The following is a 19,919-nucleotide window of genomic DNA, read 5'->3' as shown; positions in this document are numbered from 1 at the left end:
TGGCCAGAAGAAACTCTGAACTGATGTCTATTTTTTTCCTGGACTCTCCTGGAAAAGGATAATCCACCACTTCATTAAGAGGACTTATTCCCAGTGCTAGAAGTTGGAGAGGTACACACCGATAAGGAACATTGGGTGGCCTAAGATGAAGCGTTTCCTCCATCTTGGACAGGAGAAGTTCTAATCAGGAAACAAAAATTGTTCACTACCTCCAACAGCTAGGTTCCTACTGGCTGAGGGTCTTTCTATGTTGGAATTGGAGAGACAGTCTCTAAGGATCCAGATTGGCTCATCCTCACTGAGGGCTGTCAGTAAAGCCGATGAGTAACTGGGTGCTGTAGTAGGTGCATTTACTGCAGAGATAGCTAGCTCTCAGGTGCTCTGTACAGACTGTGATGGCAAGTCCTGAATGGAAGGTGCCAGCAGTTTCTTATATGCCTTAGCATCAGCAGTGGGAATCCTGGGCTTATGTGCTGAGGTGCCTCACTTTGATATCACCGATAGCACTTTGGCATGTCACACTAAAAAGTGTAGACTACACCCAGAATACAAGCTCTAAAAATTCAGTTAAAATAAATAGCTCTGTGCCATGGGAATCTTTCACACAATGAAGGATGATGGGTCCTGTGCCAATGAAGCTATGACCCATTTCACTGCTGAGGACAAGCCTGCTCTGGTGGAGTCCTGCACCATCGGCAATATAGTCTTTTCTTCAGCTATGAGGGAGATGGTCCTGAAAGGGGTCCATTGTATTAATTAGGCTCTTTTCTTGGCACCTAACTCAGCACCACCGCAATCATATAAAGCAATAGGAAATGTCTTAAGGGTCCAAACAAGGCAAGCTTGCTGCTAAGCTTAAAGGTCATAAAAAGTTTTACCTTACTGGAAACTAAAATCCTCAATTACTAGCAGAACAAATCCAACATGAGCATTGGCATCATACATTTCCCTACACTATTAAATGAATATGCCCTCACTTTATATTGGTCTGAAAGGACAAAGTGTCAAGGTAGTTATACTTCCAAGTGCATTCAGTATAATTTGTCAGACATACAACTATTTCCAAGGATTAAAATTCATGTATAAATGAAACTCATTTTATACCCTCCCAATTAATTACAGTTGCTAAAGTCTACACCTTACATTTTGTTGTATCAGTATGTCAGATTTGCATGCCGTTAAATAAGGATTTTTTTTCCTACTCATCAACACCTTACTCAACACTTTTCAGGGTCAAGTGTTTTATATTTATAAAGCTGAAATCCAACTGGATAAAATGCCACCCTCTCAGTCAATACTTGGTGAAAGGTTTTTGCTACATGGCTACAGTATCCGCCGACTGTTCCTTTGCATACTTCAAACTGGATTTGAACTAGACTTTCTTCTTGACACCCTAGCCATACAGGCCAGTTTGGGGAGAGCTTGGGATATTATCATCATTGTACACTGACTAGTTGACCATGGAAGCTTATAGCTCTCTTGAAATTTGCTTTTGATCTCTTGGTTGCCCCCTTGATTGATCTCCTTGCTCAGTCATTCAGTTTGAAGGAACAGCAAGATCTAGGCAGGTGGTGAAAATGTATCTTGGGTGGTGCCATACATCTTCCAGATCTTAAAATTTGACCGTGTTCTGTGAAATATACAAGGACTGCACAATTGTTTTTTATACTCCTTCCCAGATCTGTGCTTTTCCACAACTTTAACCCAGAGTTTTTTGGACAGCTTCTTGGTGCTCATGGTTGGATCTTTGCTTTAAAATGCACTAGCCAGAAGAGAGCAGCAGGAACAGCTGAATTCATCTATCATGCAAATAAGTTGTACTGAACACAGATGGGGTCAAATTCACTTGGTGGGCGTGCTTTTGAAGGCATTTAATTATACCAGAGAATTAAGCATTTAGGATTGCTACAGAAGTACAAAGGGAGTGCAGACTTATCCAAACAAGCTATTCCATGTTTTATGCCTACTTAAATTTTCTAAGGAAATCTGGCACATACATTTTTAATTAGCAGTTGTGAGGATACAAGAAGCAAACATTGATTTAATGCATTTTATTACTAGGCTGTAAGGCAAAACAAGGTGAACAATTTGGAAGGCGGCAAACTTTCTATAGCCAAACCAACTTGCAGAATATTATTGAAACATGTCATTAAGGGCTCGATTTACTAAGGGTTTTTTTCCTCCCATTCTCTGTCTAGGAGAGAAGAGTTCAGTAAATCAGGTCCTAAATAAGGCCTCACAATTCTTTTTCTTTTTTTACTTAATATCCCAGCCTTTCAGTGTAGCAAAAAATTAGAAAATGATAAATTTCACAAAATATACATTACTTACAATGTCCTTTTCAATAATTCTGTTAAGCATCACAACTGCTTTGCTATTTTGTTCCCAAACCATTAACCAGAAATGGCAGCAGGTATCTGGAAGTGGACCCTGTGAGGGTAAGAAAGATTATTGATAGAACAGAACAGCTTCTATGTTCCCTCCAATTCATCCCACATGTCATCTTAAAAAAAAAAATAATAATAATAATAATAAAACAAAACAGAAGACAGCCAGTAACTGTAAAGCTAGTCTCATCTGCCCATTCTCTCTTCCTAGAGCAATTTGACCTTTGGGTTGAAAATTTCAACTGTTCCAGTAAGGATAGACTATGCTTATCCCAGGCTTTCTTGAATTCAATTATAGAAACATGACAGCAGGAAATAAAATAAATTAAAAAAAAAAAGGACTATTGCCTATCTACCCTGCCTTTTTATACAACTGCTCATCTACACAACTTCAGTTCTACAACCTCAGAAATCCCCTTTTGCTTGTCCCATGCTTTCCTGAATTCAGATAATGTACTTGTCTACACTACCTTCACTGGGAGGCTTTCCATGTGTAGAAAAAAAAAGCACTGGCTCTCTACTAATAGGAATATTCCATCTGTGTAAGAAAAAACAAAGTAGTAGCTGCAAAGGTTAAGAATTTACATCAGGTAAGGACTTTGTTTCAAAATGCCATTTTAGAAACCCAGATCAGATGTATTCCATGCTTTAGAAAAGGCAGAAGGAAGACTAAACGACTACCAGCATGGTTAAAAGGGGATATAAGAGACTATAATAGCTAAAAACATTTTTCAGTAAATGGAAACGTGATCCAAATGAAGAAAACAGGAAACAGCATAAGCATTAGCAAGTTAGATACAAAGCACTGATCAGGAAGGCAAAGAGAATTTGAAAAGCTGAACTAATTCTCATTACTCCTGAAAACAACAATCTCCACACTCACACTTCAAACATCCCCCTATCTTCTCAAGTCAGAGACCTAGGAGCCATTATTGACAATTTGAACCTGAAAGCTTTTATAAACCGCACCACCAAGGACTGCTTTTATAAACCACAAGTATTAAAAAGAATTAAGCCTCTATTCCACTTTCAAGATTTCAGAAACATACTTCAAGCAATAATCTTCGCAAAATTAGATTATTGCAATGCCATACTTCTGGGCCTTCCATCTTCATACACCAAACCACTACAGATGGTACAAAACACAGCGGCTAGAATCCTTACAAATTCCAATAGAAGAGACCACATCTCACCCATCTTAAAAAATCTTCACTGGCTCCCCATCCAAGCCAGAATCCTCTACAAATCCATCACCATCATCTACAAGTCAATCCATCACCACACCTCCCTGGACCTTCAATATCCGCTTAGCCTTCATATCTCTCAAAGACCAATCAGAGAAGTCCACCGAGGATCCCTCCAGGTACCGAACACAAAATCCACCCGACACACAACGGCAAGAGATCAGGCATTCTCGACAGCCGGACCCTCACTCTGGAACTCCATCTCCACAAATCTGCACCTAGAATCCTGCCTACCAACTTTCTGAAAAAGATTGAAAACCTGGCTGTTCAAGCAAGCCTTCCCGGACAACTCATAACCACCTCCAACTCCTGTAACAATGTTACCATTTGGTACTGTAAATAGTCATTAAGTTATTTATCTTATCCCCTTACAATTCATTTTACTCCCCACTGTTCCTCTTTTTTCTCTCTCCCAGTTATTCTACCCCTGGTTTTTTGTAACTGCTTCCCCTTTGCACCAGTTTAGTTCTACTGTTCTATGCACCCCTTGTTTCTATGTAAACCAGCATGATGTGACCTGTTCATGAATGCAGGTATATAAAAAACCTAAATAAAGTAGTCATAATAAATACTTCAAGTACATTCAAAGTAAAAAGGCTGCGAGGGAGACGGTTGGACCATTAGATGATCAAGGGGTAAAGAGGGGCACTTAGGAATGACAAAACCATAGCAGAAACCCCAAATGAATTCTTTGCTTCAGTCTTCACTGAAATTATGACATATATTCCATGCCAAAAATGATATTCAAAGGTGATTCAGAGGAACAAACAAATCTCAGCATACATGGAAGATGTAATAGGGCAAACTGACAAACTAAAGAGTAGCAAATTATCTGGACCAGATGGTATACATCCAAAAGTGCAGAAAGAGCTGAAAAATAAAACTGCAGACCTACTATTAGTAATGTAATTATTATTAAATTAGTCTATGGTTACCTGAAGACTGAAGGCTTCTCAATGTAATGTCAATTTTTAAAAAAGGGATCCAGGAGGGGTATACAGGACACTACAGGCCAGCGAGTGAGGTCTGTGCCAGGCAAAATGTGTAGAAACTATCATAAAGAAAAAAAATGACTAATCATATAGTCATAGTTTAATGGGACAAAGCCAGCATGGATTTAGCCAAGTGAAGTCTTGCCTTACCAATCTGATACATTTTTCAGAGGGTGTAAAACCAACATGTGGGCTAAAGGTCAGCCAGCTGATATAGTGTATCTGGATTTCCAGAAAGCATTGACAAAGACCCTCATGAAAAACTACTTAGGAAATTAAAAAGTAATGGGATAGGGAGCAGTGTCCTATTGTGAATTGGGAACTGGTTAAAATATATAAAACAGTAGGACTAAATGGTCAATTTTCTCAATGAAGAAAGGTAAATAATGGAGTGCCTCAGGGATCTTTTCTGAGAAGGTCTTCATAGGATGACATACGAGGAGAGATTGAAGAATCTAAATATGTACTCCCTGGAGGAAAGGAGGAGCAGGGGTGATATGATTCAGACTTTCAGATACTTGAAAAACTTTAATGATCCAAAGACAACGACAAACCTTTTCTGTCAGAAAAAAATCAGCAGAACCAGAGGTCACGAGCTGAGGCTCCAGGGAGGAAGACTAAGAACCAATGTCAGGAAGTATTTCTTCACGGAAAGGGTGGTGGATGCCTGGAATGCCCTTCCGGAGGAAGTGGTGAAGTCTAAAACTGTGAACGACTTCAAAGGGATGTGGGATAAACACACTGGATCCATCAAGTCTAGAGGGCGTGAATAAAGTGGAGGCAGCAAAACACTGCACGGAGCGGCAGTAGCCACAGCGGCATTCAAACACTGCACGGAGCAGCAGTAGCCACAGCGGCATTCAAACACTGCACGGAGCGGCAGTAGCCACAGCGGCATTCACGGAGCGGGATGCCAGTGGCCAGTAGTTGGTGTTCCACCTTTACGGAGCGAAAGGATGGAGGGCTGCTATCTCCAAAAAAAAAAAAAAAAAACCAAACAAAAAAATAAAAACAGGGGTGGGTAAGAGTATGGGGCAAGGAGGTGGCCTGCTTGTTACAGCGGTTGCTACCCCTATTGAGCTGGATGTCACTTGGATGCAGATACGGAGCTGCTCTCTAAATTGGTGGTGGGGTGGAGGGGAATTGGGGCTGGAGGGTGCTGGAAGCCAATAGTGGCGGGTGGGAGAGAGAAAAAAGGGAAAAAAATGGATAAAGTGCGTGGCTTGCTGGGCAGACTTGATGGGCCGTTTGGTCTTCTTCTGCCGTCATTTCTATGTTTCTATGTTTTAACATTTATAAATCACCCAGAAAAGGGAACGAGTGAGGTGATAAAATTTGCTGATGAGAAAAATATCACAAGAGGATAGTGAGAAATTGCAAGATGACCTTGCAAAACTGTGAGACTAGGCATGCAAATGGTAAATATATTTTTAAAGTGGACATGTGCAAATTATGCATTTAGGGACAAGTACCCCAAATTACAGCTACACAATGCAACATTAGACATTAGGAGTAACCATTCAGGAAAAGGATCTAGGTGTCATCGTTGATATGTTCAAATCTTCTGCTCAGTGTGCATCAGCCAAATAAACAGAATACTAGGAAAAATTAGAAGAAAAAAAATGGAGAATAGGACATCATACTGCCTCTGTATTGCTGCATGGTGAGACCTCGTCTTGAATACTGTGTGTGTTATGCTCAGGCTTGCGAACCCTTGGGCCGACGGGAGGATGGAGTACCTTAGGAGGAAGATCCGTAGGTTCTCATGTCGGGTGGCGAGGCAGGAACAGAAGACGAGACCAGCTGACCCTCGGCACTGGAGACAGAGGCGACTGTGGAGGTAGACGAAGAGTCGTGAAGTCGAAGGAAGGAAGTGTCTTCGCCACTGGAAGTCCGCGATCCCCCCAGAAGGAGCCTGTAGGGATCCAGACCGCTGGGATTTAGGCGGGCCCTTGGAGACGACGGTCAAGAAGTCGTCCGAGGTCAAGTTCCAGAGGGTTGTCACTTACCAGTCAGAGGTCACACACCGAGGGATCACCACTTGCCAGTCCGAAGTCACACACCAGAGAATCACTGCTAGCCAATCCGAAGTCAGGAACCAGGAACACCAAGATGAAACAGGAACAAGGATCCAAAGCACAAGAACTCACCGAAGCAAGCAGACCTGACTAACCATGGAAGTTGCCAAGTCAACGAATGAGCAGAGGAAGTCTCCTTTTATACTTCCTCTGCTCTGGCTCATAGGAAACAGGTGAGTCTAGTTAAAGGGATCAGGTCCCTTTAAATCTGAGCAGGGGCGTGGCCTCGCACCTAAGGATGGTGGCAGCCATCTTGGATTTCCTCCGCAGAGGAAACGCCGCTGGACGCCGCAAGGGAGGAGCAGGGACGGTTCCCCACCCGGCGACCAGCACTGGGGTCTATATCGGAGCGAGGGACGCCGAATCTGGGGCTTCTCCCAGAACTCCCGCGACAGGCCGCCGCAGGCATGGTAGGAGGCCGTGCCTGTAGACGGCCACGGGCGCAGAACACAACAGTGTGCAGTTCTGGTCAACAAAAAAATAAACTAACCAACCTATTAGAATTTGGAAAGTTATAGAGAAGGGTGACCAAAATGATAAAGGGGATGGAACAATTTCCCTATGAAGAAAAGCTAAAGAGGTTAGGACTCTTCAGCTTCAAGTAGAGAGCTGAGTGGAGATATGATTGAAGTCTATAAAATGAGTGGAGTGGAATGAGTAAATAGGAATCAGTTATTTTTTCAAAAAGTACAAAGACTAGGGAATATACAATGAAGTTACTAAGTTGACCATTTAAAACTAATAGAAAATATATATTTTTTTTTTACTCAACACATAATTAAGCTCTGGAATTCATTGCCAGAGGATTTGTGAATGCTATAAAGTGTAGCTGCTTAAAAAGGTTTGGGCATGTTCCTGGAGGAAGAGACCATAAACCATTAAAGTTAAGTTTAGAAATTCACTGCTTATCCCTGGGATAAGTAGCATGTTGGAAACAGGATACTGGGCTTGATGAACCTTTGGTCTAATCCAGTATGGCAAATCTTATGTTTTGTTTTATGTTGAGAAAAACCTTTAGTTGACGTATTACTCCCCCACGCATTTTGCTCCAATGAAATGTCCTGGCTTTACAGAAAAATAGGGATACCATTTTGTAGTGTGGATTTCTGAATTGACCTTTGAGAATGCAAGAGAGATTTGCCTGCTTGTTTTGTTTCCTTTTCATCTGGAGTGGTAGCCCTTATGGAACAAAGTCTGGGTCAGAAAGAAGAAATGGTAGCTTTCTTTTTGGAAACCTTAGTTTACTTCTTTAGGAGGAAATTTTATGTACCCTTTTGCCACCTGCTGCTTTCTGAAGACTGAATTTTTATTTTTGATTCACTGATTAAATTCCTCAGGTCCCAGGGAATTTATGAACCACGAGGAAAAGGTTCCCCTCCCCACCAGGAGTGTCTCCCCCTGAGACATCCAAGGACCCTTCAAAGGTCAGCCTGAGGAATAGATTCTAGGATGTGCATTCGTTGGTCATTCTTTTCACATTAATCATGTATCTCTAGTATGGGCATAGCTTACCATAGTGCATGCACAACTTGTGCGCATACTAGATACACACAATGCAAAAAAAATGAAATGAATGACCAAGAATGCACATCCCCTTAGTGGATTCCCATTCATTCCCGGAAGAACCACTGAAATACCTTCAGGATATACTGGAGGAGGTTGGAAGAGAAGTAGTCATCTGGTTGAAGGTATGACAAATATGAATTTATTTTGCCATCTAAATTTAGTACAGATTCTTATTCCAGCAATTCTGCCCCAGCAACTGGGAAGGAATATGGAAAGAAGATCAGAGTAAAATATCAGTAAAGAACCAAAGATTTATATAGACTACTGAATAAGGACTTGTAAACTGTTATTCATTTTATTTTAAAATCAACTATCAGTAAAGTTATGTTAAAACCATATCAATCGTCTGATGTGATTACTGTAAATGTTAAACAGTGAAAACGATACAAGGCCTAGGAGATTTTTCTTCCCAACCCCATCCTGACAAGGAATCCTGAAAAACACAAGGGTTTTAAGGACAGTATAGAAAGTTTGGACATCTTAAGCCCTTGAAATTGAGGTACATCATTGGACTCCTCAGCAAGGACCTCAGCCCAGGTGTTACATATGCACCTGCCACCCTTTCTATAAAGAAATACTTTCTCAAATTACTCCTCAGTCAACCCTCTTTCACCCTCATCTTATGACACCTTGTTCCAGAGTCTCCTGTTTAAAGAGATCCACCTCCTGTGCATGAATACCTCTGAGCTATTAATGTATATTTATCACATCACCACTATCCTCTAGAATACACTTAAAGATCTAAGCATGTATATCTTCATACTATTTATAAAGATCACTAGCCATTTTAGTAGCTACACTCTGGACTGGTTCCATTCATTTGATAGTGCCGTTCCACAGCTGTACACAATATTCCAACTTATACCAAGGCAATGTCACCTTTTTTCTGCTGACTATTCTTCCTATGCAGCAAAAGCATCTTTCTGGCTTTTGCCATCACCTTATCCACCTGTTTGGCCACTTTGATATCAGATACAATCACTTCCAGATCCTGCTCTATTTTCTATTTATAATAATTTCACTCCCTTGACTAAACTGCTCCATGGGGTTTTGTTTTTTTTTTTTACAACCCAAAGGTACAAGCTGCATTTAGCATTAGATCTTAGCTTCTAGACATCCCCATCATATTTTCCACACCTTCCAAGGTGTCTATTATGTTGCAGATTTTGTATCATCTGCAGAAAGTTAGCATTTTTGTTACCATCACCTTCAATGGGAGGCATCCATAACCCTTCATGAAGAAATACTCAAGAGTGCTCTGTAATCAAATCCCTCTTACAGTGAGGGCCAATGCACCTGGCCCCCACCAGTGACTATGCTTCTCCACCAGTGCTGTTGATATGGCATTTCAAGTCCTGCCTTCCTCTTCACCTCAGGCAGTCAATGTGCCTGTTTGTTTGATGCTGCCAATGCATTTGAAGTGGGCCATGCCCACCAGAAGCCCTTCTGGGAAAATGTGTCACCCCCGGATGACTGTTGACACCTTTGAGATCCAGGATAGGAAGAAATGATGAGTGTCCCTGAACAGAGAAGGGCAATTGACCCAGAATCCTCAGAGTTCATACAGCCAAGGCAGGCTAAGAAAGCAAAGTGACTTATTGAGCATGACGACTTGCAGAATTCCCAGGACATCTGGACAGGCAGTCTAAGCTGGCTCCATACTGTATTGCCTAATTATAAGGTCACACAAAACAGAAGCCAACGGAGGAAACTTCAGGCTATACTATCACAATAGAAGCAATCTTTCTCAGGGGTTTCTATAAACACAACCCCAGATGTGTTAATTGCTCTGACCAGCAAGATTTTAACAGAACAAAAGACTATTCAAAGAGTGATGGTAAATGGGCCCCACCTTGGAAAAATACTCAGGGGTAGCTAGGGATGATTTTATGCTGTTGACATGACAACTTGTGTAAATTATCCTCGAGGTAGTCACACACTCTAGAATCTAACCCAGTACAATATTGTATGTTATCTATAAAAGAAGGATCACCTCCTGTATACGATGAGATGCTGGTGGTCTATTTGTCAGAGGCATGGCATCAGCATCTCCCAAGCATAATTATATTGTTCAATAAAAAATTATGCTTTCTACAAAAATCTAAGTGTTCTTGTATCCCTGGAAATAAGCGTTAAAGAATGGCCTGGCGCTTAACAGAAAGGATGCCTCTTTCTTGGGCACAAAGAAATAAATGGAATATCGCCCCGTATTTTCTTGAGACGTAGGCACTGGAATCACAGCCCTCATATTGAGGAGTCTTGCCAATTTATCCTCCACTGCCTGCTTCTTCTGCGGGGAGTGGCAGGGAGAGACCATGAACATGACCATGGAATACTGCAAAACTCCAAATATCCTTCTCGTATCACCACCAGGACCATTGATCCAAAGTGATCTCGACCCACCTCTGATAGAAGAGAGAAAGGCGTCCTCCTATCTCCTCTTCCTAGGGGTGGGTTGGCAAGCCTTCAATGAGAGGCTCAGGAGGATCCACTACCCAAGCCTACACCCCTGCTGGGTTGTCTGGGATGAAAGGACTGAGATCTACCAAAAGGTTGAGTCTTCTGAAAGGTCATTCCTCTATAGGACTGAAAACGCTTGGATCCCCTAACATGACCTCTCATGCTAAAGGAGCGTGGCGTCTGCTTCTCATCCTCTGGCAAAAAAGGAACCGGTGATTTGACCCACTTATTAGCCAGTTTTTTCAACTCACTCCCAAACAAGAGCGAGCCTTTAAAGCGCAATTTCATGAAGTTAGCCTTGGAGGTCGCATCAGCTGACCAATTTCTCTACCATAAATGATGCCTGCCCTCTATTACTAAAGCCACTCTAGCTGAAGTACGGACCAAATCGCAGCCTGCATCTGCCAAGGTGGCGGCCGCTGGCTCCATAACTGCCTTGAAATTTCCCAGCATCAGCATCCTCTTGAGAGAAATAAACAAGAGTGAGCTACCAGGGAACAACAAGCAGCTATTTTTAAGTCATTGCCACTGCTTAAGGATAGTTTCAATCATGATCATCCTTCAAAGCTACTCCTCCTTCCACAGTGTTTTGCTGGGAGAATGCACACATAACTGCATCTACTTTTGGAAAACACTTATCACTGGATATAAGGTGTACAAGCCTTCCAAAATCTGATCCTCTTTGAAACTAGCCTCTGGGGCGCCCCACTCAAGATCAGTTCTTGAATGGCTTCCATCACTGCTTTTCGCAAAGAAATCAAAATGGGATTTCTCTTTGGCACAGGCATGGAATCTACCCCAGGAACCTCAATCATTTTCAAGGTCTAGGAAAACAGAGCTGGTAGTTCATCTCTATGAAATAACAGTCACATAGTCCTTTATGGTTCTAGTCCAGGAGAAATTTCAGCACTCTCAGAAGAATCAGGATCGGCATCATCATTTGTGCCATTTGGATCTTTATCAGACAGTCCCACTTTAGGATGACTCTGGTGCTTAACAGCAGGTACAGGCAAGGTTCCTACTTGCGATTCTGTACTGGGAACATTAGACAGGGCTGAGGACTGCACTTGAAGAAAAAAAACCCAAGACTGCAATTCCTGAAAAAATCTATCAGGAGGTACCTGAAGCACACTCACTGAGCCACCATTCCCTGACAACAAATCAGACTCCCACCAGAACTGTCTTTATCCAGACCTATATTTGGCTGGGAAAAACCAGGCCTAGTGAATCAGAGGGTTATCCCCCAGAACTTCCAAATAGCACTGACAAGTCACAGGCACTCCTAAGAGAAAGGCACTTAGAGACAGGCACCATTAGGCCAGTAGCACGCTGATCAGCGACTGGAGCCATGCACCTAGCTTTTTAAGGCATCCAAAATTATAAAGGGTCCCACCCCTAGGCACTGTAAAAACGTAAGTGCACAGCAAAGCTCAACTCATGCACACAGGGAAGCAGATGGCCAATTAAGGCACTGCTTAACTTGGAAGCACAGACTACTAGGCCTGCCTAAGCATCCAAAAACTGGATGCACAAAGTGGACGCATAGCTAGACGAACACACCGAACAGACTATCCTGTAGAGAGCAGTCTAAAGAAAGCACGTGAAGTGCCATTGAAGCCTACCACACTTTGTGCAGCAAAAAAAGCCTCAGTGCAAGGCCTAGCCTACAGAGGCTGCTCAAGTCCCTCAACCTCCCACAGAGCGGGACAAATGTATATAAAAAAAGGCAATGTATATACCTAACTCGTGCTTATTGTATTATACAAGGCTACCCCCAAAACAACTTTTTGGAGAAGAGAAAAAAGCACTTTAACTTGTTCAAACAAATACCGTACAGCAAAGCTTTTAAATATATAAAAACAATTTGTTAATTTCAAATATATTAACACAATTTCTTTCTTTCCAATTTGAATTTTTATAAAAACATTTATGTTAAATATTCCCCTCTGGAAATATTATACTTTTTCCCTCACTGTAACTCTTAAACATGCATCAAATAACATGCAAACCTACATGCACCATTATTCATAGCCCTTATCTCTATACTACTGCTAAACTCAATCTTACCCTCAGATATCATGCATTTTCTATTTAAACATATAGGGGCGGATTTTCAGAGCCCTGCTCGCCTAAATCCGCCCAAAACCGGGCGGATTTAGGCGAGCAGGGCCCTGCGCGCCGGGAAGCCTATTTTACATAGGCCTACCGGCGCGCGCAGAGCCCTGGGACTCGCGTAAGTCCCGGGGTTTTCCGAGGGGGCGTGTCGGGGGCGGGCCCGGTCGTCGCGGCGTTTCGGGGGCGTGTCGGCAGCGTTTTGGGGGCGGGTATGGGGGCGTGGCCGCGCCCTCCGTACCCGCCCCCAGGTCGCGGCCCCACGCGCAGGAGGCCCGCTGGCGCGCGGGGATTTACGCCTCCCTCTGGGAGGCGTAAATCCCCCAACAAAGGTAAGGGGGGGTGTAGACAGGGCCGGGCGGGTGGGTTAGGTAGAGGAAGGGAGGGGAGGGCGTTAGAGGATTCCCTCCGAGGCCGCTCCGATTTCAGAGCGGCCTTGGAGGGAACGGGGGTAGGCTGCGCGGCTCGGCGCACGCCGGCTATACAAAATCCATAGCCTTGCGCGCGCCGATCCAGGTTTTTAGCAGATACGCGCGGCTCCGCGCGTATGTACTAAAATCCAGCGTACTTTTGTTTGCGCCTGGAGCGCAAGCAAAAGTAGGCTATTCGCGCTCCTTTTAAAATCCGCCCCATAGTGTTAATCACTGTTGGTCACTGATGACAAAGGACACTAAACTGAGTGAATTTTTTTTATTTTTTTTTTTTTTAACATTCATCCACATGGCAGTACTCTTTATCAGCTGTCCCAGTCAACTAATTCTTTGAGACCGGTAGTCGCCGAGAAGATGGCGGAAGGGTACACATAAAAGAACAACAGTGGTTAAGATCAACCAGGATCACTTTGGAATGGCGTGATTAATTGGAAAGAAATAAATTGTTTTTATATATTTAAAAGCTTTGATGTACGGTATTTGTTTGAACAAGTAAAAGTGCTTTTTTCTCTTCTATAAAAATATTGGGGCAAAGTTATATATATATATATATACTCAGCCAGGTAAGTTTATCCATGGTTATATCTCTGGCTGCAGGGGAGAGGATCACCTTGCTGGTGGCTGAAAGGAATCAGTAAGTTTTTGCTTGGGACATTGTCTTTTTTTAAAAGTATTGGGGCAAATTTAACTATTTGGGAATATTATTTAGTGTGTTTGTGCCTTTAATAGTCAGAAAGGCAGTGAATAAACAAGTTAGATTGTTTGTATTTTTAAATAGTCAGTCAATAAGATAGCTAGTAAGCAGTAGGTAGTGTGTTTTGTTTTTTTTAAAGTCTGCAGAACTGAGTGTTCTGCAGACTTTTAAAGAACAGAGTGTTTGTATTTAATACAAACTGAGTGTTTGGCTATTTTAGCCAAAAAATCTTCATTCAAAAATTGGAAGAAGGATCCAACAGAAGAAAATAGGATAAAGCATTAACGTTAGCAAGTTAAATGTAAGACATTGATAAGACAGGCTAAGAGAGAATTTGAAAAGAAGTTGGCTGTAGAGGCAAAAACTCACAGTAAAAACTTTTTAAAATATATCCGAAGCAGAAAGCCTGTGAGGGAGTCAGTTGGACCGTTAGATGATCGAGGGGTTAAAGGGGCACTTAGAGAAGATAAGGCCATCGCAGAAAGATTAAATGATTTCTTTGCTTCGGTGTTTACTGAAGAGGATGTTGGGGAGGTACCCGTACTGGAGAAGGTTTTCATGGGTAATGATTCAGATGGACAGAATCAAATCACTGTGAACCTAGAAGATGTGGTAGGCCTGATTGACAAACTGAAGAGTAGTAAATCACCTGGACCGGATGGTATACACCCCAGAGTTCTGAAGGAAAAAAAAATGAAATTTCAGACCTGTTAGTAAAAATTTGTAACCTATCATTAAAATCATCCATTGTACCTGAAGACTGGAGGATAGCAAATGTAACCCCAATATTTAAAAAGGGCTCCAGGGGCGATCCGGGAAACTACAGACCGGTTAGCCTGACTTCAGAGCCAGGAAAAATAGTGGAAAGTGTTCTAAACATCAAAATCACAGAACATATAGAAAGACATGGTTTAATGGAACAAAGTCAGCATGGCTTTACCCAAGGCAAGTCTTGCCTCACAAATCTTTACTTTTTTGAAGGAGTTAATAAACATGTGGATAAAGGTGAATGGGTAGATGTAGTGTACTTGGATTTTCAGAAGGCATTTGACAAAGTTCCTCATGAGAGGCTTCAAGGAAAAAGTAAAAAGTCATGGGATAGGTGGCGATGTCCTTTCGTGGACTGCAAACTGGCTAAAAGACAGGAAACAGAGAGTAGGATTAAATGGACAATTTTCTCAGTGGAAGGGAGTAGACAGTGGAGTGCCTCAGGGATCTGTATTGGGACCCTTACTTTTCAATATATTTATAAATGATCTGGAAAGAAATACAACGAGTGAGAATCAAATTTGCAGATGACATAAAATTGTTCAGAGTAGTTAAATCACAAGCAGATTGTGATAAATTGCAGGAAGACCTTGTGAGACTGGAAAATTGGGCATCCAAATGGCAGATGAAATTTAATGTGGATAAGTGCAAGGTGATGCATATAGGGAAAAATAACCCATGCTATAATTACACAATGTTGGGTTCCATATTAGGTGCTACAACCCAAGAAAGAGATCTAGGCGTCATAGTGGATAACACATTGAAATCGTCGGTTCAGTGTGCTGCGGCAGTCAAAAAAGCAAACAATGTTGGGAATTATTAGAAAGGGAATGGTGAATAAAACGGAAAATGTCATAATGCCTCCATATCGCTCCATGGTGAGACCGCACCTTGAATACTGTGTATAATTCTGGTCGCCGCATCTCAAAAAAGATATAATTGCGATGGAGAAGGTACAGAGAAGGGCTACCAAAATGATAAGGGGCATGGAACAGCTCCCCTATGAGGAAAGACTAAAGAGGTTAGGACTTTTCAGCTTGGAGAAGAAACGGCTGAGGGGGGATATGACAGAGATGTTTAAAATCATGAGAGGTCTAGAACGGGTAGATGTGAATCGGTTATTTACTCTTTCGGATAGTAGAAAGACTAGGGGGCACTCCATGAAGTTGGCATGGGGCACATTTAAAACTAATTGGAGAAATGGAGAAATTACTTACCTGATAATTTCGTTTTCCTTAGTGTAGACAGATGGACTCAGGACCAATGGGTATAGTATACTCCTGTTAGCAGTTGGAGACAGATCAGATTTCAATCTGACGTCAGCCCCTAGTACATATACCCCTGCAGGAAGTGCAGCTCCTCAGTATTCTTCCTTGCAAAGCATTGTGGATATATGTCTGACTGACTAACTTAATATGATTAACTTAGATAACTTTTGTTAGAACGTTAAAACTTGATTAACTTGCTTAACTTGAACAGTTTGGTTGACTATAGCTGGAGACCGCCAGTGTGCTCAACTGGAAAGCGTCGACACCTGGCAGGGTGGATGCCCTAGGGAAAAGAAAGCATGGCTTACCTTTGCATCATTGAAGGACCATGTATAGTGGCAGCCGCAGGTGGGCTGCTGAGTCCATCTGTCTACACTAAGGAAAACAAAATTATCAGGTGAGTAATTTCTCCATTTCCTAGCATGTAGCAGATGGACTCAGGACCAATGGGATGTATAAAAGCTACTCCCGAACTGGGTGGGAGGCTGCCCGTGGTCCATTAAGGATTGCTCTTGCAAATGCTGTGTCCTCCCGAGCCTGAATATCCAGACGGTAGAATCTGGAGAAGGTATGGATGGAGGACCACGTTGCTGCCCTGCAGATCTCGGCAGGTGACAGCATTCTAGTTTCTGCCCAGGAAACCGCCTGGGCCCTGGTGGAATGGGATTTGACCTGTAGAGGTGGTGGTTTTCCCGCTTCTACGTAGGCTGCCTTGATGACTTCCTTGATCCAGTGGGCAATGGTTGCCCGCGAGGCCGCTTCCCCATGTGTCTTTCCGCTGTGGAGGACGAAAAGGTGGTCCATCTTTCGTACTGGTTCCGACATTTCCAGATATCTTGATAGGAGTCTGCCGATGTCAAGATGGCGCAGACTACGGGCTTCTTCCGGCTTCGTCAAGCCGTCCATCGCAGGTAGAGAGATGGTTTGGTGAAAGTGGAAGTGTGAGACCACTTTGGGGAGGAAGGAGGGAACCGTGCATAGCTGAATGGTCCCCAGGGTGAGTCCGAGAAATGGCTCACGGCAGGATAGGGCCCGTAGCTCTGATATGCGGCAGGCCGAGCACACGGCCAGCAAGAACACTGTCTTTAAGGATAGCAGATGGAGGAACAGGCCTCGGAGGGGTCTGAATGTGGATCCCACTAGGAATTCCAGGACGAGGTTGAGGTTCCACAGGGGCACTGGCCACTTTAGTGGTGGGCGAATGTGCTTGACTCATTTCAGGAAGCGTGATACATCTGGGTGCGAGGCTAAGCTGTCGTCCTTGATCTTGGGGCCGTAGCATGACAATGCGGCCACCTGTACCTTGATGGAGTTGAGGGACAGACCCTTTTGTAGTCCGTTCTGTAAGAATTCCAGGATCACGGGAACTTTAGAGGAACGTGGTTTGACATTATGGTCTTCGCACCAGGCCTCGAAGACTCTCCAGATCCTTATGTATGTTAGAGATGTGGAGAATTTGCGTGCTCTGAGAGTATCTATTACTGCCCCCGAGTATCCCCTCTTTCTCAGGCGGGCCCTCTCAATGGCCAGACTGTAAGAGAGAATTGAGCTGGGTCCTCGTGGAGAATGGGACCTTGTTGTAGCAGATCCCTGTGTGGAGGCAGGGGTAGTGGACTCCCTGCTAGTAGCCTTCTCATGTCTGCGTACCAGGGTCTTCTTGGCCAGTCCGGGGCCACCAGAAAAACTAGTCCCCTGTGCCGCTGAATCTTGTGAATGATTGCGCCCAGTAAGGGCCACGGCGGAAAGGCGTATATAGCAGGGTCCCCGGAGGCCAGGTCTGTACCAGGGCATCGATCCCCTGAGACTGCGGATCCCGCCTGCGGCTGAAGTATCTGGGTACTTGAGCGTTGGATCTGTTTGCTAGAAGATCCATGTCTGGAGTCCCTCACCGATGCACTATCATCTTGAAGACTGTGGGTGACAGCTTCCATTCTCCTGGGTTTAGACTTTCCCTGCTGAGGAAGTCTGCCGTGGTGTTATCCTTCCCGGCTATGTGGACGGCGGAGATGTCCTGGAGACTTGTTTCCGCCCAAGCCATCAGCAGGTCTATTTCTAAGGACACCTGTTGGCTTCTGGTTCCGCCCTGCCGGTTGATGTAGGCTACTGTCGTGGCGTTGTCCGACATCACTGACCACTTTGTCTCGAAGTCTGTGGGCGAACCGCAGGCAGGCTAATCTGACCGCCCGGGCTTCTAGGTGGTTGATGTTCCACCCCGCCTCTTCTTCATTCCACCGCCCTTGAGCGGTTAACTCTTCGCAGTGTGCTCCCCACCAGTGTAGGCTGGCATCTGTGGTGAGCAGGATCCAGGTTGGGGAGGATAGTCTTGATCCCCGGCTCATGTGGCTGGTCTGTAGCCACCACCTTAGTTTGGTCCGGACTCTGCCCGGTAGTGGTAGACGTACGGAGTAGTTCTGGGATCGTGGACTCCACTGTGATAGGAGTGAGCGTTGCAGGGGCCTCAAGTGGGCCCGCGCCCATGGCACCACTTCCAGTGTGGATGCCATTAGTCCGAGGACTTGCAGGTAAGCCCATGCTGTGGGACGAGGGGCGCTCAGCAAGGTCTGGAGCCGGTCCCACAGCTTTGATCTCCTCGTGGGGGTCAGGCTGCCCTTGTCTTCCTTGGTATTGAATCGGACTCCTAGGTATTCCAGCGACTGCGAGGGCTGTAGAGAACTCGTTTGTGTTGACTACCCATCCCAGGCTTTCCAGTAGAGCTATGACTCTGCTGGTTGCTTGGTGGCTTTCCTCCGGTGATTTTGCTCTGATCAGCCAATCGTCCAGGTAAGGATGAACGAGGATTCCTTCCTTCCTGAGTGTTGCCGCCACCACTACTATTACCTTGGTGAACGTTCGGGGAGCGGTGGCTAGCCCGAAGGGTAGTGCCTGGAACTGGTAGTGATGATTCAGGACCTTGAAGCGTAGGTAGCGCTGGTGTTCCTGATGAATTGGGATGTGTAAGTAGGCCTCTGACAGGTCCAGGGAGCTGAGGAACTATCCTGGCTGTACTGCACGTATGACCAATCGTAAGGTTTCCATACGGAAGCGTGGGATCCTTAGGTGCCGGTTGACAGACTTGAGGTCCAGGATGGGCCTGAATGTACCCTCTTTCTTGGGAACAATAAAGTAAATGGAATAATGTCCAGTATTTGTTTCCCGAGTAGGTACCGGGGTTATGGCCTCGAGGTCCAGAAGTCTGGTCAGTGTAGCTTCCACTGCCGCCCTCTTGCGGGGGTCATGGCAGGGAGATTCCACGAACTTGTCCGGAGGAGCTCGAAGGAAGTCCAGGTAGTACCCTTCTCGGATGATGGTTAGGACCCACTTGTCCGAAGTTATCTCGACCCATCTGCGGTAGAATAGGGTTAGCCTGCCCCTATGGCTTCTTTCCTTGGATGGGTCGGCTGGATCTCATTGTGGGGTGCGGCTGGGGCCTGGACCCGAGCTGGTTCCCCTCTTGCTCTGTTTGTTCCGAAAGGACTGGCGAGACTGGCTCTGACCTGGATCTCCCAGGGCCTCCTCACAGTGTGCCCATAGGGCGTCTGCTTCCTCGCTCTGTGCGGCTCTGATGTGGCATGCTGGGCAGAGGCCTTGAGCTTTTATTCTTGTTTCTGAAGGTGCCATTTCTGTGGACTCGTAAGCTCTAATGCGCTCCATTGTGTCTGATATGTGCGCGCAGATGTGCGCCTAGCCGTAAGATGTGCGCCTTGTACTGTGCGCGTAAGATATGCGCGCAAGGTTTATGTGCGCCTAAGATTATGCGCACAAGGGATTTTGTGTGCTTAGCTTAATTTGCGCGCTCGGATCGGGCGGCGCAGCGAAGAAGGCCAAGATGGCGACGGCGAACGTGTGGGCAATATGGCGACCTCCTCGGAGGATCTCCACATGGGCAGACCCTAGGATGGCCGGGCCTAGCCCTTCTAGG

General features: G+C 44.5%; 1 protein-coding gene across 5 annotated transcripts in view; it reads right to left on the bottom strand.

Annotated features, from left to right (window-relative positions):
- The window catches only part of PTPN2 (protein tyrosine phosphatase non-receptor type 2), a 182,980-nt gene that overhangs the window by 103,834 nt on the left and 59,227 nt on the right, over positions 1 to 19,919 (bottom strand). For all 5 annotated transcript variants that reach the window (XM_029590949.1, XM_029590950.1, XM_029590947.1 and 2 more), the window contains one exon: positions 2,332 to 2,430. In XM_029590949.1, the coding sequence (XP_029446809.1) occupies positions 2,332 to 2,430 (99 nt within the window). The remainder of the gene's footprint in view (positions 1 to 2,331; positions 2,431 to 19,919) is intronic.

This window comes from Rhinatrema bivittatum, chromosome 2 (genome assembly GCF_901001135.1).
Source record: "Rhinatrema bivittatum chromosome 2, aRhiBiv1.1, whole genome shotgun sequence".
In the NCBI taxonomy this organism is placed as follows: domain Eukaryota; kingdom Metazoa; phylum Chordata; class Amphibia; order Gymnophiona; family Rhinatrematidae; genus Rhinatrema; species Rhinatrema bivittatum.
The sequence above is the reverse complement of the archived record's forward strand: the minus strand, read 5'-3'. Positions and strand labels throughout refer to the sequence as shown.